This window comes from Spermophilus citellus (genome assembly GCF_964194105.1).
Source record: "Spermophilus citellus genome assembly, chromosome: 5".
NCBI classification, from domain to species: domain Eukaryota; kingdom Metazoa; phylum Chordata; class Mammalia; order Rodentia; family Sciuridae; genus Spermophilus; species Spermophilus citellus.
In genome coordinates, this window is record NC_138186.1 from 63,024,142 (window position 1) to 63,049,838 (window position 25,697).

At 33.1% G+C, this 25,697-nt stretch overlaps 1 protein-coding gene across 3 annotated transcripts in view; it reads left to right on the forward strand.

The window, feature by feature from the left end:
- Positions 1 to 17,914, forward strand: part of CD2AP (CD2 associated protein) — a 103,611-nt gene extending 85,697 nt beyond the window's left edge. For all 3 annotated transcript variants that reach the window (XM_081295228.1, XM_081295229.1, XM_081295230.1), the window contains 5 exons: positions 4,427 to 4,539; positions 5,246 to 5,347; positions 7,371 to 7,552; positions 11,020 to 11,083; positions 15,042 to 17,914. In XM_081295228.1, the coding sequence (XP_081151354.1) occupies positions 4,427 to 4,539; positions 5,246 to 5,347; positions 7,371 to 7,552; positions 11,020 to 11,083; positions 15,042 to 15,083 (503 nt within the window). In that variant the 3' untranslated portion in view covers positions 15,084 to 17,914. The remainder of the gene's footprint in view (positions 1 to 4,426; positions 4,540 to 5,245; positions 5,348 to 7,370; positions 7,553 to 11,019; positions 11,084 to 15,041) is intronic.
- The last annotated feature ends 7,783 nt before the right edge of the window (positions 17,915 to 25,697 follow it).

Genomic DNA, 25,697 nt, shown 5'->3' on the forward strand with positions numbered 1-25,697 from the left:
TATTGATAAGTTTCTCCTCAAAATCTGTTTTCTTACTTAGCTAACATTTTATGATTCAGTACATCTACTAATACCCATTAGAACACGTGGTATGGAAATCTGTTTCATCTTTAATTTATAAAAGACATATGGCCCTCATTTTATTATCACATAAAATTGTCCTGTTTATATAAAACGACATATAAACATTTATGTCTTTATGTATAATACTAATTATATATAGATATACACACAGATTCTGACTTTTGTACATGTAAGAAAGTCACTCCTAGAATAATATTTTCTTCTTTTTAATGGCATGATATAACTGAGTTCCCCCTTGTATGTTCTCATATATTATATAGCACTACAAATTACAGGGCTACTAGGAACTATATTTTAGTGGGATTTTTTTTATTTTTTCAAACACTATATTAAAAATTAGTTTAAGGAAAATCTCACTGACACTGCTAGTCATTTATAAAGTTCACAAGGTCCACATATTTTTAAAATAATGAATTTTTCTAAAATACTTCTACAATAATAAATTTTCTGAGAAGTAAATTACTTTAAAATACTAGAGACTTTAGTACTAACATAGCTATTACAGCTGATGAGTTACCCTTACAGTGTAGTATTTTATCTTTTTTGATTTTTTTTTGATAAGTTCTTCCAGGATTAAAATGAAATGTTATAGAAGGGAGACCAGTGTAGTAGAGGAAGACAATAAGGGGAAGGTAGGAGGAGAGGGAAGAGCAGGTACTGGAGAAGGAAATTGATAAATTTTATTATGTGGATATATGAATATGTCACAATGAACCCCATGATTATATATAATTCACTAATAAAAATACATTTAAAAAATGAAATTTTAGAAAACATAAGTTCTTCATTCCCAAAGCAGTCATTATGGAATAAGGAAGCATTCTCTCCTTTCCATTTTATTTTATACTTGATCTCTTTTTGTGTGAATTACTTTCCAAATATTAACTGATTTCTTTCTTTCAGAAAGAATTTATGGTGGGATTTTTATAATAAGGTTCTTATTGAGTAGAGGATGCTATCAAAAGTGAGTCTCTTATCTAAACAAGGATTAAAAATATTAGTTTCTAATAATAGTTTTCTCGATTATATTATAGAAAGTATCACTGATTAAGGCCTTGGTAAATTTTTATTTATGTATGAAGATATTTTAAAGGTTGTATTGAATTTTTATAGTGAGATATTTTTAAAATAATATTTGTCATTTTTATTTTATAATATTATAGGATTAAAGTTGCCTCCTTTATTGTAATTTCTGTATACACCAAAGACTAGAATTGACTGACTGAAAGGTGGTTTAATTTTAGTTACAATTATTTTATGAGATGTTAATATTGATTTATAAAACTGGCCTCTTAAGTATTGTGCCATCCTTTTAAAAACTATCTTTATTTTTTAGTGAGTAATAAAACAAGGCATCTTTCTTGTTTAATGTGTATTGATATTAATACTAATCTTAACTTTTTCTTTTGAATGACCCAGAAATCTAAAAATCTAATACATATCTTGTGTAAGTTTACATAACCTGCAGTAGCTATATGCTAAACATTGAAATGCTTCTATTCATTCTACAACTGTTCCTTTTTCCTGCTTTGTGAAATAATTTTTTTGGTTTAGTCTTTTTTCTAGACATTCCTATCCTTGACTTTTCTTTCCAGATTTTGTTTCCTAGCCTGTTTGCCATGTTTCCCTTCTTACGTGTCAGGAAATTATCCTACCCTTCTCCATTTTGGTAAGATAACAACTTATAAAAGAAATCAAAATAGTACATTCAGTATAAATAGGTGGTGCACATTGATTTTTTTTCTTTATAATTTTACTGAAAGTGTACATGTCTGTCTGTCTATTCTAACCCTTTTGGTTTTCCATTTTAAAATAAAATGAAGTTCATTTTGGAAAATTTTTCTTGATTACAGCCTAAAATATTCCTGTAACAAAAGATTTTTAAAAAATTTCGAACCTTGGCAACCATAAAAATCAGGTTATTTGCTCCTAAAATTGGAGATTTCACTTGGCTTTTTAAAAACGTTCCATATCTTCCTACCAACATGCAAAAGCACAAGTAGTTGTTAGAGTGACAAGGTGTAATTACAAGAGTTAAGTTATGGTCATGCCTTTTGTGCCATTTGTATAGTGTACATCCATTGTTATCACTTTTAAGTAAACTTAAAATCATTTAGATATGAGTCAAAAATGTGCGCTGTTCTGTATTACTAACATAATGGCATAAATGGAGAACCTGAGAGAGTTTTAGAATGGTGAAATTGTCTTGGTGTTGTAGCCCCCAAACTGGACATTTGGAAGGCCTATTATATAAGCATGGTGTATTTTGTAAATCTACATTTATTTACCCTTCGTTTTCATTTCTTTTAATTTTTTCCATGTTTTTTTTTGTGTTTTCTTTCTACAAGTTGCTTAAATATGCATTTGAAAATAATCTTTATAGGCCAAAATGATTGATTTTTATTTTTCAAAGTGTTTTGTGGGCTATCAGTGTACATTTGTCAGTGTAAAAAAGAAATTTTTAACCAACTGTATCCTATTCTTAACATACTTTTTAAAAAATACTGATTTTTTTTCAAGATATTTACAAATATATAGACAGCATCCACCTGTAATCCCAGTTACTTGGGTGGCTGAGGCATAAGGATTTCAACTTTGAGGACAGTCTACCAATTTAGTGAAATCTTGTCTCAAAATAAAAAGGGCTAGGTTGTAGTGCCATGGTAGGGTACCCTTAGGTTCAATCCCCAGTACCACCAAAGCAAAACAAAACAATTATTTACAGATATAATGATCTTTATATAAGTATATATTTAAATTCCACCTCTTTTAGATCATATAATACATTTTCCACTGCAGTCTTTATTTCTTGCTATGTATGACTTGTTATATAGTTACAGTCACCAAGAGACTAAAAAATTAACCTTAATATTTTGCAGTGTCTGTTGTGATACATTATCTTAGTGACTTGATCAAAGAGAGAACACACAATGTAATCTATAGAAAAACATTAGCAGTAGTCAACCATTGTTTCCAATTTTAAAACACATGTTGCCAAACAGTGATGCCTCTTTTTTTGCTTTACATTTGTGTCACTTATTCCTTAAAACAAAATTTTTAAAATTATTTTTATATGAAATTTGATGAATTAAACATTGAGGGTGATGATGAATATTTTAAGCAATAACAAATCACTGTTGCAACATCGTAGTATCTAACAAAGTATTATAACCATCCAGGCAAATGCTAAAGGGGAGAAAAAAAATCCAGGCCTGGAAAATTAGGATATCTGCTGCCATTTGGCTGTGGTTAATATCCCTAGCTTGGAATCTGGGTTAAACCAGTAACAAGTAACAATGGAAGTATCAGGAATTACTGGTAGGGTTCTTTTATTATATATAGATACCTGGGCTTCAGAGTTACAACTACTTCTTTAGCATGATTTTATGGATTATCTAGGAAAAGGCAAGGTAATGCATACCATTCTTTCAGAGGTATGACTTACCTAGATTCTTCTTTAAACCCAAATTTTGGGGTCAAAGATCATTCAGCCTTTGATGGTAGAGAAGCAGATTGATCTTTATAGCATTTTCCCTTGGTATTTGATTTGCCTTAGATTTATAACTATCTTATGATTTCTACAAATGGTAATGTCTAAGCATAGATGCTAAAACAGTTTTAATTCTAACTGTAACATCCCATATGAAGACATGTTAAATCATACTTTTGGCCTGTAATCTCAGCAGCTTGGGAGGCTGAGGCAGGAGGATTGCAAGTTCAAAGCCAGCCTCAGCAACTTAGTGAGACCCTGTCTCAAAAAAAATAGATAGTGCTGGAGATGTTGCTCAGTGGTTAAGCATGCTTGGGTTCAGTCCCTGGTACCAAAAATAAATAAATCAGTAAAAATCATACTTTCACTTTACACTGAGAAATGCAAATAGAGAGCAGCAAGGTGCCAGATACAGTTGAATCCTTAAAATTTGAATATCAGTCCACTACGTTAAGTTTAAAACAAATTTTATGATGTTGTAATTAATTAGAAGTTTTAAGTAGATCATTTTTTTTAATAAGCAAGAACTTCAGATGATAGTTTCTGTGTTACTACAGTTTATGGTACAGATTTATCTTTCAATAAAAACTTTTTGTTGAAGTCTAACTATCTATTGAAAACATAACCCTTATTGTTTATAAAGTCTTGTACTATAAAATGTATCAAGTAAAAAGAATGTGTGATTCTATCTTAAGGGTGTTGTTTTCCAAATGCATATGAAAAGCACAGGTCAACTTGTTAGTCCTTCAAAATAGTGGTATTCTTTTTTGTTCAAAAGCCAGAAACATTACTTTTTACCCCTTAAAAGGTACAATTATATCTCAGTAGACAATATTTATTTTTATTCTCTAGATGTTGTAAATTTTGATGACATAGCTTCCTCAGAAAACTTGTTACATCTCACTGCAAATAGACCGAAGATGCCTGGAAGAAGACTGCCTGGTCGCTTCAATGGTGGACATTCTGTGAGTTACACTTACTATAGGAAAACTCAGAAGATTTAGCAAATACAAAGTCCATTTGAAGATGAGAAAATTAGAGGTTTTATAGCTACATCTAAATAAATCAGGAGAGGTACCTCTTATAGTCAAATGGCAAATGCTGATGTATAAGAAAATAACAAGGAAAGAGATATGTTCTTCAGTATGGTCTGGAATAGATTATTTGTTATGAGACCATAACCACACAGCCCAGGGTCAAATGAGGACAGGGAACCTGTTCAATCTACTAATCTAACAATAGTGATCAAGATTAAAAAGTGGAAGATAACTCATTTTAGGGTAAAATGAGAAACTTTTTTCTTCGGATATATTCAGGATTTTTTGTAGTACATTTCCCATCATCTAAGTAACTTGTTATTATGCTTTCTGTTTTTTGCCTGGAATACAGGTTGTACTTTAATGATAATATATTAACTTGTATTTACTATGATGTTTTTATCCTACTTAAGTGGAAAAAATTTTTGTTGCTGTGAGACGAGTTATTCTTGCCCTCAAGATATGCAAATGTGTTATTCAGCTTGAAGTTACATAATATCTTTTTAAGAGTAATGGAATAACAAGAATAGTAGCAAGTGAAGTAGTATAAGTAATTTTCTTTATTATCCAAATGCCTACTACAGTTTCCTTCTTTGATTTGTTCTGTTTCTTGATTTCTAAAAAAAACATCTAGCCAACTCAAAGCCCAGAAAAAACTTTGAAGTTATCAAAAGAAGAAGATAGTGCCAATCTAAAGCCATCTGAATTTAAAAAGGATACATGCTACGTTCCAAAGGTGAGTCACATTGTGCTATAACATTTGTATGGTTTTCATGATTCTTTGTGAACATCAGAATTATAGAATTTAGTATATTTTCTAAAAATTATTTCTTCTGCCAAGAAATAAAATAATTTTTTTGAGGAATTGAGTTGTTAATCTTTTTATATTATTATTCTTTTTTTTATTGGTTATTCAAAACATTACAAAGATTGCAGAATCACATCGGTTACATATCCACATTTTTACATAATGCCATAATAGTAACTGTTGTATTCTGCTACCTTTCCTATCCTCTACTATCCCCCTCCCCTCCCCTCCCCTCCCATCTTCTCTCTCTACCCATCTACTGTAATTCATTTCTCTCCTTGTTTTTTTTCCCATTCCCCTCACAACCTCTTATATGTAATTTTGTATAACAATGAGGGTCTCCTTCCATTTCCATGCAATTTCCCTTTTCTCTCCCTTGAGTTGTTAATCTTAAGTCAGATATTTTTAGAAGAGCTTATATTGGTTTTAAAATTAATAATTACTTATTTCATATTTTTAAGGCATAGATTTATATATCTGTTTCATTTTCTTATTAAACATATACTCTGAAATTGTCTAGTCCACATACTTTTAAAAGAGCGATAACATTTAATTAGATCAGAAACCATTATTTCTTTACTCTTTACCTAGCTTGGTTGTTGGCACCATAATTAAACACTCAGTATATACTGGAATGAATGGCAAAATACATGGATCCTTCTATCTGTTACATGGTCTTAGGTATCTTTTCTAAAGTTGTGCTATTTTTATTTAAAATATTTTTACCACAACTGACACATATACTTACAAAGGTCACATCTCCTCCTAAGTTGTTCCTTAGTTTTATTACAGGGCATTTGGATACATTTGCAATTTATTAAATACAAATAAATCTCATTCTCTAAGCAGTTGACAATCCATTGAAATTTTACTAAAATGGCTTTGTTGTTTTATTTTGCTACAAAAACGATTCCAGTATGTGGATTCATCTTAATGCTGCTTCCATGATCATTCTAAATTTTTTCATAATTACTTTTAAGTCAGCCTTTTTAGATAGTCTAAATGATATGTGTTTAATATGGAAGATCAAGTAACACCTTATTAATACTTATATATTCTTGCTTTTAGATTCTCCAGTAGGCACAGCATCCATAAGATAAATTTGATGGATTTTTTTTTGTTTCTCCTTTTTAAAAACAAAGCCATTGCCATTTATTTCTTCCACAAAATCCACTAGTTGTTGCAAATTAATTCTTTAATTGTCTGTTGTTTTTTTTCCAGTCAGGAACATCAAACTGTTTCTTGAATTTTCAAATTTACTGTTATCTTGGAGTACAGGTTACCAAAATGCTAGGGACCAGAAGTGTTTCAGATTTCCACTTCTTTTGTATTTTGTAATATTTGCAAATATACAATGAGATATCTTGAGAATGGGACCCAAGATGAAGTACAAAATTTATTTGTTTTATGTACTTCTTATACACAAAGCCTGAAGGTAAATTTATACAGTGTTTTTAGTATGCCTACATTTTGACTTAACCCATTATATAAAATCAGGTATAGAATTATTCACTTGTGGAAAGTTGCTACTCAAAGATTTGAACTTTTGAGCATCTTGAATTTCTAGTTTTCAGGTCTGGGATGTTCAGTCTGCATTGTTATTTTTATTTATTTTTTTTTAATTTTTATTTTTTAAAGAGAGAGGAAAGGGGGAGAGAGAGAGAGAGAGAGAGAGAGAGAGAGAGAGAGAGAGAGAGAGAGAGAGAGAGAAAGAATTTATTTATTTGTTTATTTTATTTCTCGGCGGACACAACATCTTTGTTGGTATGTGGTGCTGAGGATCGAACCCGGGCCGCACGCATGCCAGGCGAGCGCGCTACCGCTTGAGCCACATCCCCAGCCCGCATTGTTATTTTTAAACATCTTTTGCTCTGAGTATCTTTTGTGCTTAAATGTAATATACATTTATATATACAAATAAGATCAGAAGAAACTTTTATTTTATTTTCAGCCATCTGTCTACCTTTCAACACCTTCAAATACTTCTAAAGCAAATACATCTGCTTTCCTAACTCCATTAGAAATAAAATCTAAAGTAGAAACAGATGATGGCAAAAAAAATTCCCTAGATGAACTTCGCGCCCAGATTATTGAATTGCTGTGTAGTGTAGAAGCACTGAAAAAGGATCATGGGTAAGTAACCTTTGTTTTCTTCTGTGAGTACTACCTAGTACATATGCAAATAATTCTTTCAAAGTGTATCAAATAAAGATCTGTTCTGCCTGTTTCTGGTATAAGCAAGTATGTTTTCAAAGAAAATTTTCATTAAAGGTGCTTTTGATAAAAACTTGAATTGGAAAACTTGTTCCAGTATGTTAGTCTTGGAATAGATACATGTTAACCTCTAAGTTGGACTAGAAATCTTCTGGTCAGACATAGGAGTTAAATGGTCTTGAAAAACATGAGGAAAATCATATTGTATTTTAGGGTCAGTTATATATGTATAGCTGAATTTCTGAGAGGGTTAGGATAGGTGATCTCTAAAGCCTTTCTCTTAACTCTGAAAGTTTTTGATATGGTGTACAGTTGGACATCCCTAATTGAATGTGAGAGACTTTGTAGAGCTTAAGTACATGTAAAAGATCACTTACTGTAGCCCTCTCCATTTTTTAAAATGAAGAAATAAAAGTTCAGAGAAGTCAAGCTATTTACTTATTATACAGCTTTTTAAAAGACAGAACTAAAACAAACCTCAAGTCCTCTATTATTTTAGAGATCTTTTCTATTAAAACTAGTATTTGAATTCTAAAACTTGGTATTTTAAATATAATACTGCAAAATATCAAGGTAAAACAAATAAATGAGTCACTAATCTATTTGAACTTAGAACAATGGTGCTCATCCCCTTACATCAACATCCTTTCTAAAAGAATTTGTATTTTTAGAATATAAAATTCACAGCCAGAGGCCATGTTACCCAGGACCTAATTTTAAACCATTTCTTGTTCAATTCTCAGGTGGCCTAGTATTCTGTATAAAAAAAAAAATGTAGTGAGATTAATAACATGAGGTATTTGTAGTTCATAGAACATTTATTACCTCTTAGAAACAAAAATGTATCTTGAATAACTACTTAAAATATGTGTGCATGTATATATTTATATATATTATATATTTTATGTACATAATATATAGTTTGTCATTTGATGATACATTAACCCAAATTGGCTTTTGCATTACTATTATATCTTTATAGCTTACATAAGTAATATTTATACATCCAATATTAAAATCTAAAATGCATGCAACAAGTAACTAAAAAATACAGCTTGACATATAAAGATTGAAATATGTCAGTCATCTAAGTATTCATTAGAGAAGTTGCAGAATAATACTTACAGTTTGATCCTGGACTTGTAAAAAGAAAACAGTGGTATATAAAAACTATACATTTGTCAATATATTTTTAAAAGAAGAATAAAAATGTGAGAAGTACTAAATTATTAGATCAGAAAGCAAATAATGTTAACACTATATAGGTAAATAGGATGGGATAAATAATGCAGGATTAGTCTTAAATATAGATTTAATGTATAATGAAATCAGAATATTGAATAATCACAATAGAAAATATATAAACTAGGATAATATTATAGAAATATGAATTTAGCTTAGGTGTATACCTCTTATCACTATAAAATAAGCTCTAGATGAATTTGAGTTGAATATTATTATTTCAAAAATTATGGTCAAGTAGAAAATAGAAAATTTACCTCATATAGAGGCATGGTTTTCTAATTATTAAAGGCCTAGAAGAAATTAGTTTTAAAATGTTAATTTAAATAATATAAATAATTTTAAAAGTTCCCTTGTTTTAGTTAATAAATTTTTAAACAGTTTCTCAAACTGTTTCTCTATACTCTTCTTTTTTGTGGGGGCTGTGCTGGGAATTAAACCCAGGCCCTTGCACATATTAGGCAAGTGCTCTACCACTGAGCTACATTTCTAATTCTTTTTTATATTTTTTAATTTTTCATTTTTGAGAAAGGATCTCATTAAGTTGCCCAGGATGGCCTTGAACATGGAATCATTTTGCCTAAACCTCTTGGGTAGCTGGGATTAGAGGCATGCACCATCATACTGGACTATTTTTTGACAGTACTCATGAAGGGAATTTTTCTAATGTATGTTAAAAGGCAGAAAATATGCACAAACAAACAACAACAACAAAACCCAGCTTTTAGCCCTCTCTCCCAACCGTGAATGAGAAGTAAGCGTGAAGCTCACTGAGAGCTGTCGGTGTCAGCTACCTCAGGACCTCAGGCAGCATGGCCTCATCCAGCTTCACCAAGTGGCACTCCAGGTTCCTGCAGTTTGTGGAAGCCCTCCAACAACACAGCTGGCTGATTCCACCCATTTATACAGACAAGGATTGGATTGAGGCTATCCATGACCTATGGCTTCAAGGAACTTTCATCAATTTCAACGCCGAGGAAATTTGCATCTTTAGCACCCTGGCCTTTATGGCTATAATTCTCTTGTCCCCCCAACCTGACCATTCCTCCCTTCCTTCAAATTCGTTGTCCCTCTCCAACAGGAAGTAGCCAGAAGATTTCAACGCCCTGAGTCCAAACAAAAAGAAGGGAGGAATGTTGGGTTTTCAAGAGACCTTGGCATTAGGTTTTATTTGCCCCATTGGGTCTCTCCCCACTGAAGTTTCTATCTCTACAGAAGAATATTACACAATCCCTTACCCCTCTACCTCTTGTCTCAAGGGTGCCAAAGTCAAAATTTTTCTCCAAAAATTCCCTCAAGACACGTTTTCTAATCACCCTTTCCTAACAAAAACCCTGCCAGTCACCACCATTCCTGAGTCACCCTGCAAATCAGCAACTGCCACATGGCCTAATCAACACTTCTAAAGCCAAAACTGGCTCAGGGGGCTGCTCTCTTCCTCTCCTTTTCTTCTCTTTAGTGCAGACCCCAATAAAATCTCTTAGTTCAATTAAAAAAAAATCAAAAACAGATATTTGAATACTAAATAGCATAAATATGAAAATTTAAGCAGAGTGAAAATGTTTTCAAATAATTTCTGAAAAGACACAATATGGAATATATACTTATAGAATCTTTATTGAAAAAATAGTTGAATATGGAAAAATAAAAATACGAGTTAAGAAAGATTATTGGTTATAATAATTTTGCTGTTTGGTTTGAATTTTAATATAATATTTAATTTTAAAAAAGGAAAGTATTGGTGAAATTATCAGATAAATTGTAATTTGCCTTTATTGTGACTTGTTGATATTATTTTGTAAATTGTTTTGGCTCTGAAGTATCTAGCCAAAATAAAATATATACTAGATGAATGTGGAAAATTGCTTTTAAAAGCCATGTATTATTTCCTTTTTTGCTTTTTTCATAAGCTGTTCTGAATTTACTTAATTTATCTTAGATAAGTTTGCCAGGGTTTTGCTGCATTTTTTTTTTTTTACTATTAACATCGAATTGTTGAAACTAGAACATCTGAAAATTTTATCAGTCAACATGGCTAGTTTCCCTCATATACCTGGGAGGTTAGGCAAAAGAGATTCTGTTAATTTGTCTATTTGCCTCGTCTATATTGTTTAATTGGAAGTAATAAATATTTTGTTTTTTAGGAAAGAACTGGAAAAACTGAGAAAAGATTTGGAAGAAGAGAAGGCCTTGAGAAGTAATCTAGAGGTAATTTGTTTCTCCCAGCATTGAGATTTTAGACAGTATAAACTATACTTTTTTTTTTTAATCCCAACTATGTGATTGGTTCTACAAATTACGCCATTCTATTCCACTTGGACATTCCCTACCGCATGGTAGCAATTTTGTAAATATCTTGTTGATACTCTGTCATATTTCATTCATTCAAATGGAAAAACATCTTTGAACATTAACTCTCTTAGGCAGTGTATGAACCTGAAGGTATATATTTGTGAATAAAATAAATATTGTTCTTTCCTCTTATGTCGCCAGTTTATTTTTTCCCTATGGCAGGACTGGTGGTGTTATTGCTTTCCAGTTCTCACTAGAAGTTTACCTTTATTCTTTGCTGATGGCTGGCAATTTTATTTAATTCCTTTTTCTTCCTTAACTTTCTTTCTCTGCTCATGCATTTTTGTCTTCATTTGTGTTGTTCTTCCTACATATGTAAGAGAAAATTGTATCCTCCCCACCCCTCCGCCCGAGGCTCTTCTTATTCTCTATTGAAGTATTTCATATCCTCTCTACATTTTACCTTACCTCATTACTTAGCCTGTTTCTTTTGTCAGCATCATAGGTCAAGATAGAACATGGGACTGTGGTTATAGAACTTGAGCTCCTATTCTGAATTATAGTCTTTACTACCCTAAATTATATCATTTAGGCTTAGCTCTTTCTGTTCATTATCTCATTCGATACATATAAGGACTTGTAAGGATTATTGTTTTTATTTATAAGGGTGAGAAAACTGGAGATTAGAATGGTGAAGTAAGAGCAGTGGAACTGAAAAATTTTAACAGAAGTAACCAGACTTTAAAATGTCTACTCTTAGAAATTATCATACTGGGTAAACTTGGGTGAGTCACTTAACTTTCTTTAACTTTAGTTGTTGAAATAATATATTTAAAGATACAACTTACAAAGTATTATGAAAACTTCATTTTTACTCTTATATCTGACAATTTTTTTTGATGCTTTTGTTTCTTTGTATGAAAATATTCAATTTCCCCCCTTCAAACCAAAGCCTTCTTCCGGGTCTAACTGCCCTTTTGATCTACTGTACGTGTTTTCTCTTTTTATTTGAGGTTCATTTCCTACAAAACAAAAATAACTATCATTCTACCCTCTCACAAAAAGCCTACATTTGCAGTGTCTGAGTCTTTACCTTCATTTCATTCTTTAACCCCTTGCATTTTATTAGGTTTTATTAGGTTTTCTCTTCTTCAATTTCTGCACATTTCAAATTTTTACTGTTTTCTCTTTGTCAGAGGTTTGTTGTAGTAAGGTGATACTTGTTCCTTGTCTAACTTCTTTCCTTTTTGTTTCTTGAACCTTAAATGTAAATATTCCTTAACTACTATCCTTTGCTCTTTTTTTCTATGCATTCACTGTTTGAATTCATTTGCAACAGTGAATCTAGTGATTAGCTTTAATGCATCTCCCTCTAAATCTAATTCTTGTATTCCCAGTTTCTTTTAGTCTCCCTGGATGTTACATGGTGAACTTACCATATCTCCAGGGAAATATTTTATTTTCTTCTTTTGTTTTTTTGACTTCCTGTTTCTGTTACCCTTCTGGTCACACATACATGGTACTTACCCTCTCTTCTAATTCTGTTACTTTCAGTTTTATTTACTTTACTTTCTAACTTTTATGTCAACACTTTCTTGTTCTGATGTGCATTATTTTCTATTGAGCTTGCTCAAGTTTCTCTAATTTTATTGCAGATTAATCTTTCATTGCTCAGGTACTTCCAAAAGTTTTCTGTTACTTGTTGAATGAAGTTCAAAATTCTCAACTTGGTGTGTGAGGTCTTCTATTATTCTAGTCCTAGTTTATCTTTCTTTCTTAATTTCTGATCCTCCATTGTGCCTTAACAAGTTGATACATCTGAATTTTCACTCTTCCTAAATTGTCTTCTTGCCTCATCTTCTAATGCTCATTCTATAGATTCTTAAAGACCTGCTCAAAGAATCATATTTATTAAGTTGGTAGTAGTCTTCCTTTGACTAGAAGTTTTAATTTTCATCCAAATTTACATTTCCTCTAGTTTTTAAAGACATGTATAAATCATAATTTTCAATCCTATTACTGTACTATTTGTTTTGTTCCGTTCCTTATTATAAGACTGTTTAGAGTGAGATCCATGTCTGTTTCATCTTTGTCCATCACTCCTAACAGTGCTACACACTTACTATATACCTAATAAATTATTGTTGTATTAATGAATGTTAGAGGAAACGTGTTTAAAATACACCTTAAATTCACAGCATGTGAATTGGTAGAAATTGAGAAATTTAAAAAAAAGTTTCTTGACTTTGTTTTATACATACATGCTAATATTCATATATGAAAATAAGATAAGCAAGAGGAATGTTTGTGTCATAAAAATTATGAAAGGAATCAAATGAATTCTTTTTTGAAGAATTTAATTTTTCCAACATGGTCAGATGTTACCCTCCTATTGAACTGTATTTTTTCCCCCAATGGGCAAAGTTCGACCTCTGTATTTGTAAAAGCACTTTTAAGTCATTAAAGTTTTAGGATCATATAGTTAAAGAAATGTTTGCAGAAAGATTAGATGTAGTATTTTGAAATACTATAATGTTAGTACTATATAATACTAAATTATACTTGGGGGCGATAAAAAAGGAAAAATGAGGAGGGTAGATAGCAATATAAGATTTTGCTTGATAACTAAAATTTATGTCAGAAATCACTGTTTGTATGGAGTAGTACTGACTTTGAATGAAGGATTATTCCTCCCACTTTTTATTCCCTCTTTTGCCAACTTATTTCTTACTGCTTTCTGTGCATTCTTGCCTATTTTCACTTATCTTTGGAAACAAGACAGTAATAGTACATGAAGAGGATGATTTAAAGATATTTTGTCTCAATTGAGACTGTAAATTGAGACTTGTTCTCATTCAATACTGCCAAAACATTTAGTGCATAATTATATTATTAAAAGAAAATTTAAGAATGATATCAGGAGAGATCCTGAAGTTAATAAACCATATTTGGATGGTTGGCATTACTTAGGAGATTATGACCACATCGAAATTATACTTTACGACTAAGTCAGAGGTTAACTGATGCACGCGTTGCTTATGTGCATTGTTAAAAAAGAGGCAATATTATCAGGAAAAAGCAAGGAAGTGAAAGGTAAAGAAAACATTGGTGAATTGGGAAGAAAGTCAGTACAAAAACTGGACAATATAGACATAGACTTTACTAATACAAATCCTATGCCACCAGTTACTGATGTAGAAATATTGACTTACTATTTAATGTCTTTTAGCCTCAACTTAGTCATTTGTAGTATGTGAAAATTAAGTATCTCTTTGTAGTCATTATGATCATTTTTTTTTCTTTCTCTTAAGTGAAGGGGCCCTTCTCCTAAAGGTGGAAATATTTCTAACACATTGTCTGAATCTTGGATATATTTCTGGGCTTTAGAGACAATTTAGTACCTTCTGTTTATAGATGGGGAATTTGAAAGGAAGTAATGTTAAGCAATTTACCAGTAATACATAGATAGTGAAAGTCATGGAATATAAACTGGTCCTTTATTTTTTATACTATTCTACACTGCCCCCTTTGTTTAAATGTACATTTTTAAATTTGATTTCCAGAGTTCTTTTGTTCTTTATAGAATAATTTTTTAAAAATTCTTTTAAATTTCACATTACTTAATATTGTTCTGGCTGTAAGAATTACAGTTGATATTTTTCTTGTTGTTCAGTGCTTCTTTGGAACTTGTACTGTGACATTTTTATTCTGTTGAGCATTTACTCAATATTTATTACACCATGGGAAACTGGATTTTAGATCTGGAAATTAAAATCTACTGGCTTAAAAAGTATGATCAAATGTTAATGACATATGTCAAGATAATTTGCACTAATGTGTATTTTATCTGTTTCCCAATTTATATTTATTTTAGATGGAAATAGAGAAACTGAAAAAAGCTGTCCTGTCTTCTTGAAGTGTTCCAGGGATTCAGATACAACAATATGAACTTCCATCGACTTGTTACTTAAAAATAACAAACGCTGATGTTGTGATAATGAAATATGAGTATATGAACTATATTATCTATTAAAAAGTTAGGGGGTGGGTGTTTTTTTTAATATATATATATTTAGTTTTGCCAATATGAAAAAAAAGAGGCCTTATTTCTTACTGTGGTGGGATTGCAAACATTATTTTTGTTTGTTTGCTTGAAAATACTACTGAATCTGTATAAAAACGAAAGAAAGTTCATAATTTTTTATTGAAACTTGTAGTATTATTTTTAAAGAGATCTATACTATAAATATGGTGATATCTTTACAAGTAATCTGTAAGATAAACTATTTGAGAGCGACAAATTAGCTTTATAGTAACTATAGTCACTACTTTTCCCATGATACATTAAGGGATATAAACTTTGTAAATATATACATATTTTTACTTTTAGCTTCTTACCCAAGATTACACTGTTTTGCCTGTTTGTCTGCAGTGCTGTTTTTAATTTGGGTGATGAAATAGGAGTTTCCTAGCTATAAATCAGATTACTCACCCATGCATACAGTAATAACTAATGAAATAATAAAAACAGTTTCAATTTTGAGTGTTTTATATTGCTTGCACTATAGGATTCATAAAAGGAATTTCGTTAAAATGTAATGGATTGTTAAAAATGAGCTTTATTATAAGTTCATTAGTTCTAAGGAATCTAAAAACATCAATTTAATCCTTGTGCCTAGAAACAACAGCACCTATGAAATAGTAAACACCAGCCTTATTGCTGTACTTTCCTGCTTGTTTTACAGTCTCAAATATTTCATTATCTTTAGTTCTTCATACTCTTCCCTCTGACTTTTAATAGTGTAATATTAGGAAAACAAAATCCAAATCTTTTCAGAACCTCATGTAAGGCTTCATACTAGGACAAGTTGTCATTATGTAAATACTCAGGTTTTACAGTGTATAATTTCCATAATAGGCCAAACTAACTCCTGGAGATATTTTGGAATGTTATTTAGGTTAAAAGTTTAGAAAGGGTGTTAGTATATCATAAAATATAACATTACAGCTTATTTAAACCAAATATAGTTGATCATATTGAAAACCACATTTTCACAGAGTGGGTGAATCAGCAATTTCTTCAGAGTCATTTATGAACATTTGAACATTTCAGAATGTTATATTCTATATGTAATATGTCTAAAAACTTATAGGTTTATTTAAAATTTTGAAATTTTTCATTTGAAAAAAAAAGGCTTCCAGCTGTACTATAGGAAATGATTTTGAGTACCAAGTTATCATGCTTCCTTTTTTTTGTTTTTGTTTTAAACCACCCAATGTTTTTTCTTTACATTTTTTAAATCTCAAAAGTATGGAAATCTTGTGTAAATGAAACTCTTACTGTTTAAAAAAGATATAAAAAGAACTGAAGTAGAAAATAATAGAAATGCCAATACACAGTTACTTAATATTTAAGTCACAATGTTTGGGCTTTGGGGGAAAGCTAATTTTGCTTTTTGAGTGTGTACATTTTAACTATTTAATGTCTTTGGGCTCTTCTAATGAGATCACTACTGAGCAAAATTGTTCCTTTTTGTTTTTAAATGATTAGTCAAATGAATGATTGCCTTGTTAAATAAATTATATCATCAATTAATGACAGTCCTTAGGTAAAAATAAAAATACTGCATCCTAGATACCATATCTTCCAGCTTTCTCATTGGAAGATGTACTAAGTTATCCCTACCTACCATAACAATGGGGTGAGAGAAGGTTCCAGCAGATTTCAGGTTATTCATGAAGGTTTTTTGGTCATTTTTCTGTAGTATATTTGACTTTCCTACTTCTCAGAATATAAAACTCATTGAAGTTCTCTCTGCTTTTCTACCCTTGACAAAATGTAAGGAAAACCAAGCAAGCTTGAAATTAAGGGGAAAACGATTCCTTTATCATATTTTACCAGTATTTGCTCTTGATATGAAGACTTTCCTAAATTTCATGTCACAAAATGGTATGTAATAGTAATAGCTTTTATTGGAGGTGAAACATTAGTTCCCACACTCCACTCCCTATTTGTGAGTATAAATGACAGAAAAGATGAGTCTGTTGTTGCCAAATTATTAGTGAATATATAGTTCAGGTTTGCTATGCTTTGAAACACATAATACTAATTTTCTAATTGTATTCAATGTTACTTTTTTGTGTTGTGACCACTAAGCTTCTGTCTTATAAAGCTGTTACCTCTACAGAATTTTATAGAACTTTACTGAAGAGTCTAAAAATGCAGAGAGAGAATGGGTCTTGTGGAACAGAGGATCCTTTTTTTTTTTTTTCTTTTTAAAATTAGCTCCTTACTGTGATTACAGGGGGAAAAAAAAATTCAAGTGCTCTGTAAGTTTTTTGGTAAATTTTTTATGCTTGCATTTAAACTTGAAATGTATGAGCAGAATGAGACAATCAGTTAAAATCCAAAACGAGAAGTGTTATAATTGAATGGCCTTGTTTTGCTGTAGCAATAAAATGACCAAGTGCAATGACTTAATAAAATCATCTTTTTAAAGTTGCTGCTATGAATATTTTTAGCTATAAAATTTTATCCTTGTTTTAGCCTGACTTGCCTTTAATAACTATTATATAATGTGGTTGCTGTTGTAATCTAACATTCCAACACACACACACACACACACACACACACACACACACACACGAGGAATCTCAGAATAGTATATTTACTGACTTGTTTACAAGTGTAAAAAAAAAAAGATGCTTTTTCCTCAAAATAAAACTCAATAATAAAAGAATCGTATCGCTATTTTTGTCAGTCTTTGTTATTATTAACTTTAGCATATGTTTATTTTAGAGTGATGAATATTTATAATTTGAATTTTCCAAATAAAAGAAACAAATTGAAAATGAAAGTATTAAAGCTTCTAGGCCTGTGTGACTTTTCTTGTATCTTTCGAAATATGTCATTTCATCCGAAACTGTAAGACATTTCCTACCTCCCAGGATTATGAGGATAATTTGAAGTGATTTATATATATATAAAGTGCTTTGTGAAGTGCTTGGGATACAGTTGGTTCAGAAAAAAATGAAGTTTCAAAAAAGCATTTTACAGTGTTGGATGTGATGTAATGAGATGGATAAGGTTAAGAGAGGAGGTATATTATTTTCACTCCCTTTGATTTTGAGTACAGTATCACATTATATGGGGAGATACTACATTCATCTATCTGTATTGTATTCTTTAAATGGTAGCTGCTATCATCTTAGTTTCTACCTTCCAATAATTGCTCTCAGTAGGTAGAGTACTTAGCTCAAATTGAGTTTTAAAGTTAATCGGAGAGCAAGATTTTGGAATTTGGAAACAAAAAGCTAGTGTCAGCCTGAAAACTCTCCTTACTTTTATTTTTCTGTTATGGAAAAGCTAATTGGAAAGAACAAAATTTAGTAAAGCATTGAGATGGAAACAGAATCGTAAAAGGATTTTGAAACTGATTATAGACATTCTGGAACCTCAGTTACCTGTTGCTTGGTTCCTGAAGCACAAATTTGCTTAAAAGCTTGTTGGGTTTCTGGCTCACAACTGAAAAAGTCCTGACAGATATAGAAAAGATTGAATCAATAAAAAAAAAAGAAAAGAAAAGATTGAATCAAGATAGATAGCAAGGCACCAACGATCTCACTTAGTGGTAGAAAGCACTTGCCTATCATTGTAAAGCTCTGGGTTCATTCACCAGTACAAAAACAAATCAGAAAACCTAAACATGCCCCATGTATTCATGCTGGAAATATGCCACATACAAAGCTCAGACTTTCTAAAAATTACTATGAAGTAACTATGAAGCAGTATGGATATAAGTATGTTAAATCATTTAAGTAAAAAAAAAAATCTAAAAATTTTGAGTTGCTTTTTATTGGCCTGCATAAACATTAGACAAAAATTAAGCCTTGCAGGCACATGGTGATAACTTGACTATAGAATTTTAGTGTTTGAGGAGATATTAGAAATTGTCCAATCCAAACCTTATGATGTTTTATGTGAGGATAAAGTCTTCAAATTTAGTTCTATTCTAAGAAGTAAAAGCAGATGACAGTTTAACTCAAATATATTTATTAGGTTCTATTACTTTCAAGATTCTATTACTAAGATTCAAGAGAGACTGAGTCTGGGAATTACAATATTTTCTGAACCTCCATATTAATGCATCATGAAATTATGAGAAAAACCATATTGAACAGAGTAGGACAAAGCAAGGCATTTCCTTATTATGGGTGTGTGATAACAGTTGAGCACCAATTGCATGCTGAGACAGCAATTCTACCCACCACTGCATTTACACCATCAGTATAGATTTCAACACACACACACAAAACCAGCTGACATTGTGGGCTGGCCTAAGATAACCTAGCATATAGTTCACAATCAGTAATTTGGGGGTTAGGGATTGAATCCAAGGATGCTTAACCACTGAGTCACATCCTCAGCCCTTTTAATTTGTTTAGATGCAGGGTCTCACTAGGTTCCTTAAGTTGCTGAGGCTGGCTTCAAATTTTTAATCCTCCTGACTCAGCCTCTCAAGCTTCTAGGATTACAGGTGTGCACCACTGTGCCTGACTCTTCATAAATGTTTTGTAGATGAATTAATAAAAGAACAAAGCAAGGTTGTGTTTTTGACCCCCTTCTGCCTTTTCATCTCTCCAAATATTTAAGTATCCTAGTTGAAATCCACTGCTATCATACCAATTGTTATTAAGTAGCTATTCCAGGAACTCTGTTAGGCTCTTCAAATATGTTAAATATTTTATACTGGATTTTAAGTGGTCTGTTTAATTACACCAAGGCTTATCTTTAGAAATAGAGGGGCTGGGATTATAGCTCAGCGGTAGAGCACTTGCCTTGCCCTTGTGAGGTACTGGGTTCGATCCTCAGCACCACATAAAAAATAAATATATTGTGTTCATCTTAAAAAAAAAAACAGAAATAGGAATCCTGTCAATATGATGTAACAAGCACTATTTCAACTTACCACTTTCCTAATTATTTCGTCATTCGACAGTTCTGTGGGATGATTCTTCACAGAAGAGTGAACCAATTCAGGAAGATTAAGCGACTTGACGAAGGCTTCTGAGCTAGTAAGGGATGGAACTAACCTCCAAGCCCAGACAGCATGATTTTGGAGCTTATTCTCTTGATCATATATGCTTTATTATTGGCACTCTAGAGATAATGAGTATGAAAGAAGCCTAAATAGGGTATTCAAATTTTTTACTACTTTTATGAATCTTCGCTGAGCATCAAATCTTTCCATTAGTATAACAATCATTTTAGTTATCCCAGTCCTTTAAGATTCCTCTGTGTGATATGATCACACATAAGATTTTAGTTAGCATTTTTCCTTTCTTAGTGTACACCTCTACAAATATGGGTTTTCAGTGAAGACAAAAAAAAAAATCTACTTTACTTCCGTAAAACAAACAACTGACCACTAGATGGCAGTCAAAGCTTGGCTTCTTTGGTTTGTCTTGAGTAAAACACTTCAACCTAGTGAATTCATTCAGAGCTGGGACATAACCATCTCACTCCCCTAGCCCAACCTCTTCCTCAAGAAAAGTGCCACATAATAGAGGATGAGAAGTGAGGGTTTGGAATCAGATCAATCTGGCTTTGAAAACTTGCTCAAAAATTAGTAGCTCTGGGCACTTAGGAAATCACTTCAAATTTTGCCACTTACCTTTAAAAGATGCCCCCCAAATTGTTACTACAATTTAAAGCCTTTTCCCTCTTGTTATATACTCAGAGGGAAGAGAGAGGGGATCCTGTGGTCTGAGAAAACAACCAAACTCACAGCAATAGCAACAAATAGCTGGACGCTATTTCCTTGAAAGATCCTTTAACCCCAGGTTGCTGCAGGGTTTTGGTTCCTTCCTCCATGCTATTTGCCACTGACAGCTCTGGATTATCTGGGAGCAGCTCCTTTTTCTAATGTGCTCCTTCTTTAACCAACCTCCAAAGAAAACAAATCCTCTCTATGGTTACTCATGTAACAAACTCAAAAAATAACCTGCACCCTGGACTTCTCAAAGAGTTACTGGCAAGGCATCTCTGACTTTTCTACTTCTAGCTTCTCCCCAAGGGCCTTGTATAAGTTCCACACAGCCCAGTCCATTCCAAGCAGCGGTCGGGGAGAGACCTGGTGCCACGATCATGCCAAAGAAAGAAAATCTATTTCAGTTTGAATTCTGAATAGGAAATATTTTGTTGTCCAAAAGGAAGTTAATGTGTCCCTCATGGTACCACATGACTATAATGTCACAGAAACTGGGAACCATGTTACCCTAGAAAGGACGTGGCTATCTGAATGACTTTAGGTGTGAAACATGTTATTTAAGAGGTTAGAACAATGTGACATCACACAGCTCTTTCCACTAACAACAGCCAGTTGTCTGCAGAACACTAGGGGAAAGCAAAACCTTCTACAGAGAGCTCTGAGTCTTGGTTCAGAGCTTAGGCAGTGATTTTGAACAAGTGACAAAACTAGCAATTGTGATTTTTAATATAATAAAAGTCCTGGAGTATGAGAAAAACAACAGGGTACACATAAATGTATTCAATGTAAAAGGGATTGTTTTCCTCAGTCTCACCAAGATTATCAACAGTCTTATTGGAGGGAGGGAAGTGGAGAATGAAATAAAATAATAAAATAAAACAATTATTTTTAGTTCCTTGAGTATATATGTAATGTAAAAATGTCTTTGTTGATTTCATCTTAATCTAAGCTTTTGTTCTCACAGCAGGAAAGAAAGAGAAAAAACATTGTGATTCAAAGTCAATGATCTCATCTGGTTTAAAACAAGGAGCAATCAAGATGAAGTTCTTCTGAAACTATTTCTCTTATGGGACCCACCTGCCTTTATTCTCAGTTGGTGTCAAGGTATCCTCTTGGCAGCAGGAGGAGGCAAGACCTCAGGTCTGTGTGCTGTCCTGTAGCCTTCATTGGTCCCCCGGGGAGTGTCTTCACTACTCAGCTCATGGCCTTCTGTCCCACATGCATGGAGTTGTGATTGATCCTGCCTAGTTCTGCACAGTATCACACTGTTATGCACTTGATTCTCACAAAAACTTTCAATAACAAGTTCCTGAATGCAGCACCTGCGCATCCTAACTCAATTTTCCCAATAGCTTTATCCTCCTTTGACTTAGTTATCCACAAATTTCTGGGACAAGTTGCCAAGAAAAAGGAGATTGTTGTCTCACACCTCTCTGATTAGACTCTTGCCTGTGCTCTTAACTGCTCTTTGTCTTGACTCAACATCAAGTAATAAACCAGGCCTTTCATGAGGCCTCCCTAGAAAACTTGAAACCTGACAGACATATCCAGGGAAATGAAGCATTGGCCCTTTGTGGATCTCCTTAAGCACAGTGGTGTGTTTTTTAGCCCTTATAGCCCTCTGCCCCTTTTCCTTCCCAGCTCAGCACTGACTTTAGGAAATACTTTTATCTCATCTCCTGCTCTGCCTGTACTTGCCTTCTCCTCTGGGGCTTCTTTTTTCCAGAACCTGAAGTATTCTGTGTTAGTTTTCTATTTCTGCTGAAATTACCACAGATTTAGTGGCATAGAACAATAGAAACATTATGTGCAGGAGCTCAAAAGTCCAGCTGGAACTCCCTAGGCTGAATCAATGTGCATGCAGGCTATGGTCCTTCTCGGGGCTCTAGTGAGGGATTCATGTTATTCCATTTTCCAGTCTTAAGAAGTTGCTGGCATTTCTTGGTTTATGGCCTCTTTTCTTCATTTCCAAAGGCACCAATGGACACCCCCTTACTAGTTTTTCACAAACGTATCCAGTATAGTAGTTTGTAGATGTGCAAACAAGGGTGGAGTGCTTACAAGGCAGCATTCAACCTTCCAGAATAGCCACATCTCCCTGCCTTTGCTTTCCTCTCCATGTCTAAGAACTCTTATGATTATGTTGGGCTCACCTGGAGGATCCAAGCTTCCTGCCCCAACTTGTCCTACCTTCATATATCTGCAAAATCCTTTATGCCATGTAACATGTTCACAGGTTCTGGGGACTAGGTCACAGACATCTTTGGAGGGAGAGCAATTGTTCTGCCTACCACAGGCTCTGCTTCCTACCAGACTGAAAAGTGCCTGTATCTTTGGCCTTCCTTACCGTGTGCAATGGTATTCACCCTTCCCTTGTTTCTGGAAGTGATATGGAAATGCTTCAGTGAACAAATTCTGCTCACCAGTGAGAGAGTACTTTTTAGGGGGTATATTATGAAAAATTCCCATTATGAATAATGATTTGCTCATGGAGTTCTCATGCCAGACTTGGGACTCTGCTGTAATCATTTACATCATTTTAACTGATATCATCCACTGAGGTAAGAACAAAACAGCATTAATTCTTATATAGTAGATGGCTGGACTGGTTGAATGATACCTTTCTATTATAACCAAGACTCTGGTGTGGTGCCCCAAATAGGAAGTAGAAAACTTTGTAGTGCTATCGCTTTTAAAATTGTTTTGCTGTTGCTGTTTCATTTTATAGATTTGTGTTTTCTTTTGGCCTTATCTGTTGTCTACTTGGCATTATGGCCACATATTGCTATGGTCTTCTTTGTAGCACAGGTGAGAAGCTAGAAAGAACATACCCTGGAATTTCTTTCTCCTGGGGGTTGGGAGGCAAAATGGAAGCAGTGATTATTCTCCAGGTGCAGTGGCAGATATGCATATGGGCACGCTATGGACGGAGATCAGAGCAGGAAGAGCTGCTTCTGGGATCCCCAACATGGGAGCTGGAGCAGTTTATTGGAAATTACTGCTTCAAAATTCTTCTTGGGTTCCTTCAAGCATAGCTGTGTCTTTCTGAGCACTTTGTTTCTCTCCTGCCAGTTTCCTCCCCACGGAGTCGCAGGGAATTCTAGAAGGCTCTGGAATTTGTAATCAGCTCTTGGTAATCATCTGTTTTGAGCTACAAACTGAGATTTTTGGTCCTAGCTTCCTAATGTTGTTCCCCTCCACCTTCCAGTAGATGTTTAAGACTCTAATTCCCTAGGATCAAATTCTTCATACTTAACATACAAAGAGTTGTTTCTGTTTCCATACTGATGATTTTTGTTTTGCATCTTTTTTAAATGAAAAAATATTTTTATTTTGAAATACTTGGAAATATAAGGGTATAAAAACTTCACACAAACTAACCAGAGAAGAGATAACTATAAACTTTAGGTTTGTTTCTAAAATATTTGCCCACACTGTATGTATACATATTTTTCCCCCAAAACCAGAATCATATGTAGATTTTGGAGTATGTTATCACTTTCTTTTCATTTCATTAGCTATTTCTCAAAATATGAATTTACCTGCTGCCAAAGATATGGTTATAACATAATATATTTAGCCAATTGGCTTCTTATTTGACATTTACATGGATTTCAGTGTTTCACTATTAGCAATAATATTCCTTTTGAAAAATATTTTTTAGTTGTGGATGAACAAAATAACTTTATTTTGTTTATTTATTTTTTATGTGGTGCTTTGGATAGAACCCAGTGCCTCACACGTGCAAGGCAAGCGTTTCACCACTGAGCCACAATCCCAGCCCCTGTGATAAATATTCTTTTACATGAATACCTGGAAACATCTTGTTTCTTTAAGATAAAATCCCAAAAGTGGCATTACCAACTGGGTTAATGGTATGAGCATTTTCAATGCTTTTGATACATCTGTCCAGTGATTCCTTAAATGAATTGTTCCAATTTATACCCCACACATCTCAACAAAGCTTAGCCCAAATGGATTATGGGTAGACTGACCCAGGACAAACCTGTTTACCTTGGTATGGATGATAGCTTCCTATTGTAGATAACGTTAGGTCAAGTCCACAATGAGGTAGAGAAATGAAGGTGAGACTAGAGGACACTTTAATAAGCTCATACCCTTCTGACTTTCATGCACCACTATCCTAGATTAAGCTTTTCCATCTCAACTTGACTTTTTCCTCCCATTAGATGAGTTCTCTACCATGAAGTATTGAGTTCCTAAAGCTAGTCATCTGTTAGAAATCCTACCTTGATAAGACCAGCACCTCTTAAAGGTCCTACTTCTCAATAGCATCACGTTGGCAACATCTGAATTTCAGAAGGGACATGTTCAATATAGCACAGGTACTATTACCAAATCCTGTATTTAGCTGCATGTTATTTTTTTTTCTCTTAATGTCACTGATTAGGTGGCAGGCAGTCTTTATGGAAAGATTCAGGCAAGGTATCAAGAACTATATCTTCACTATGTTTCTGTTCTACCAGTCTTAGCATCTGCTTTCATCTTTGTGTAAATATTGCATCTCCATCCCAGGTAGTATGAGAATACGTAAGTAGGATGTTACGGTTTGCATATGAGGTGTCCCGAAGAGCTCCTGGATTAATGCAGTAATGTTCAGAGGCAAAGTGTTTGGATTGTGAGAGATGTAATCTAATCAGTCCACCAAAGTCTAACTGGACTAACTGGGTGGTAACTGTAGGAAGGTGGGCATGGCTGGAAGAGGTGGGTCCCTGGGGATGTATCCTAGAAGGGTTCTT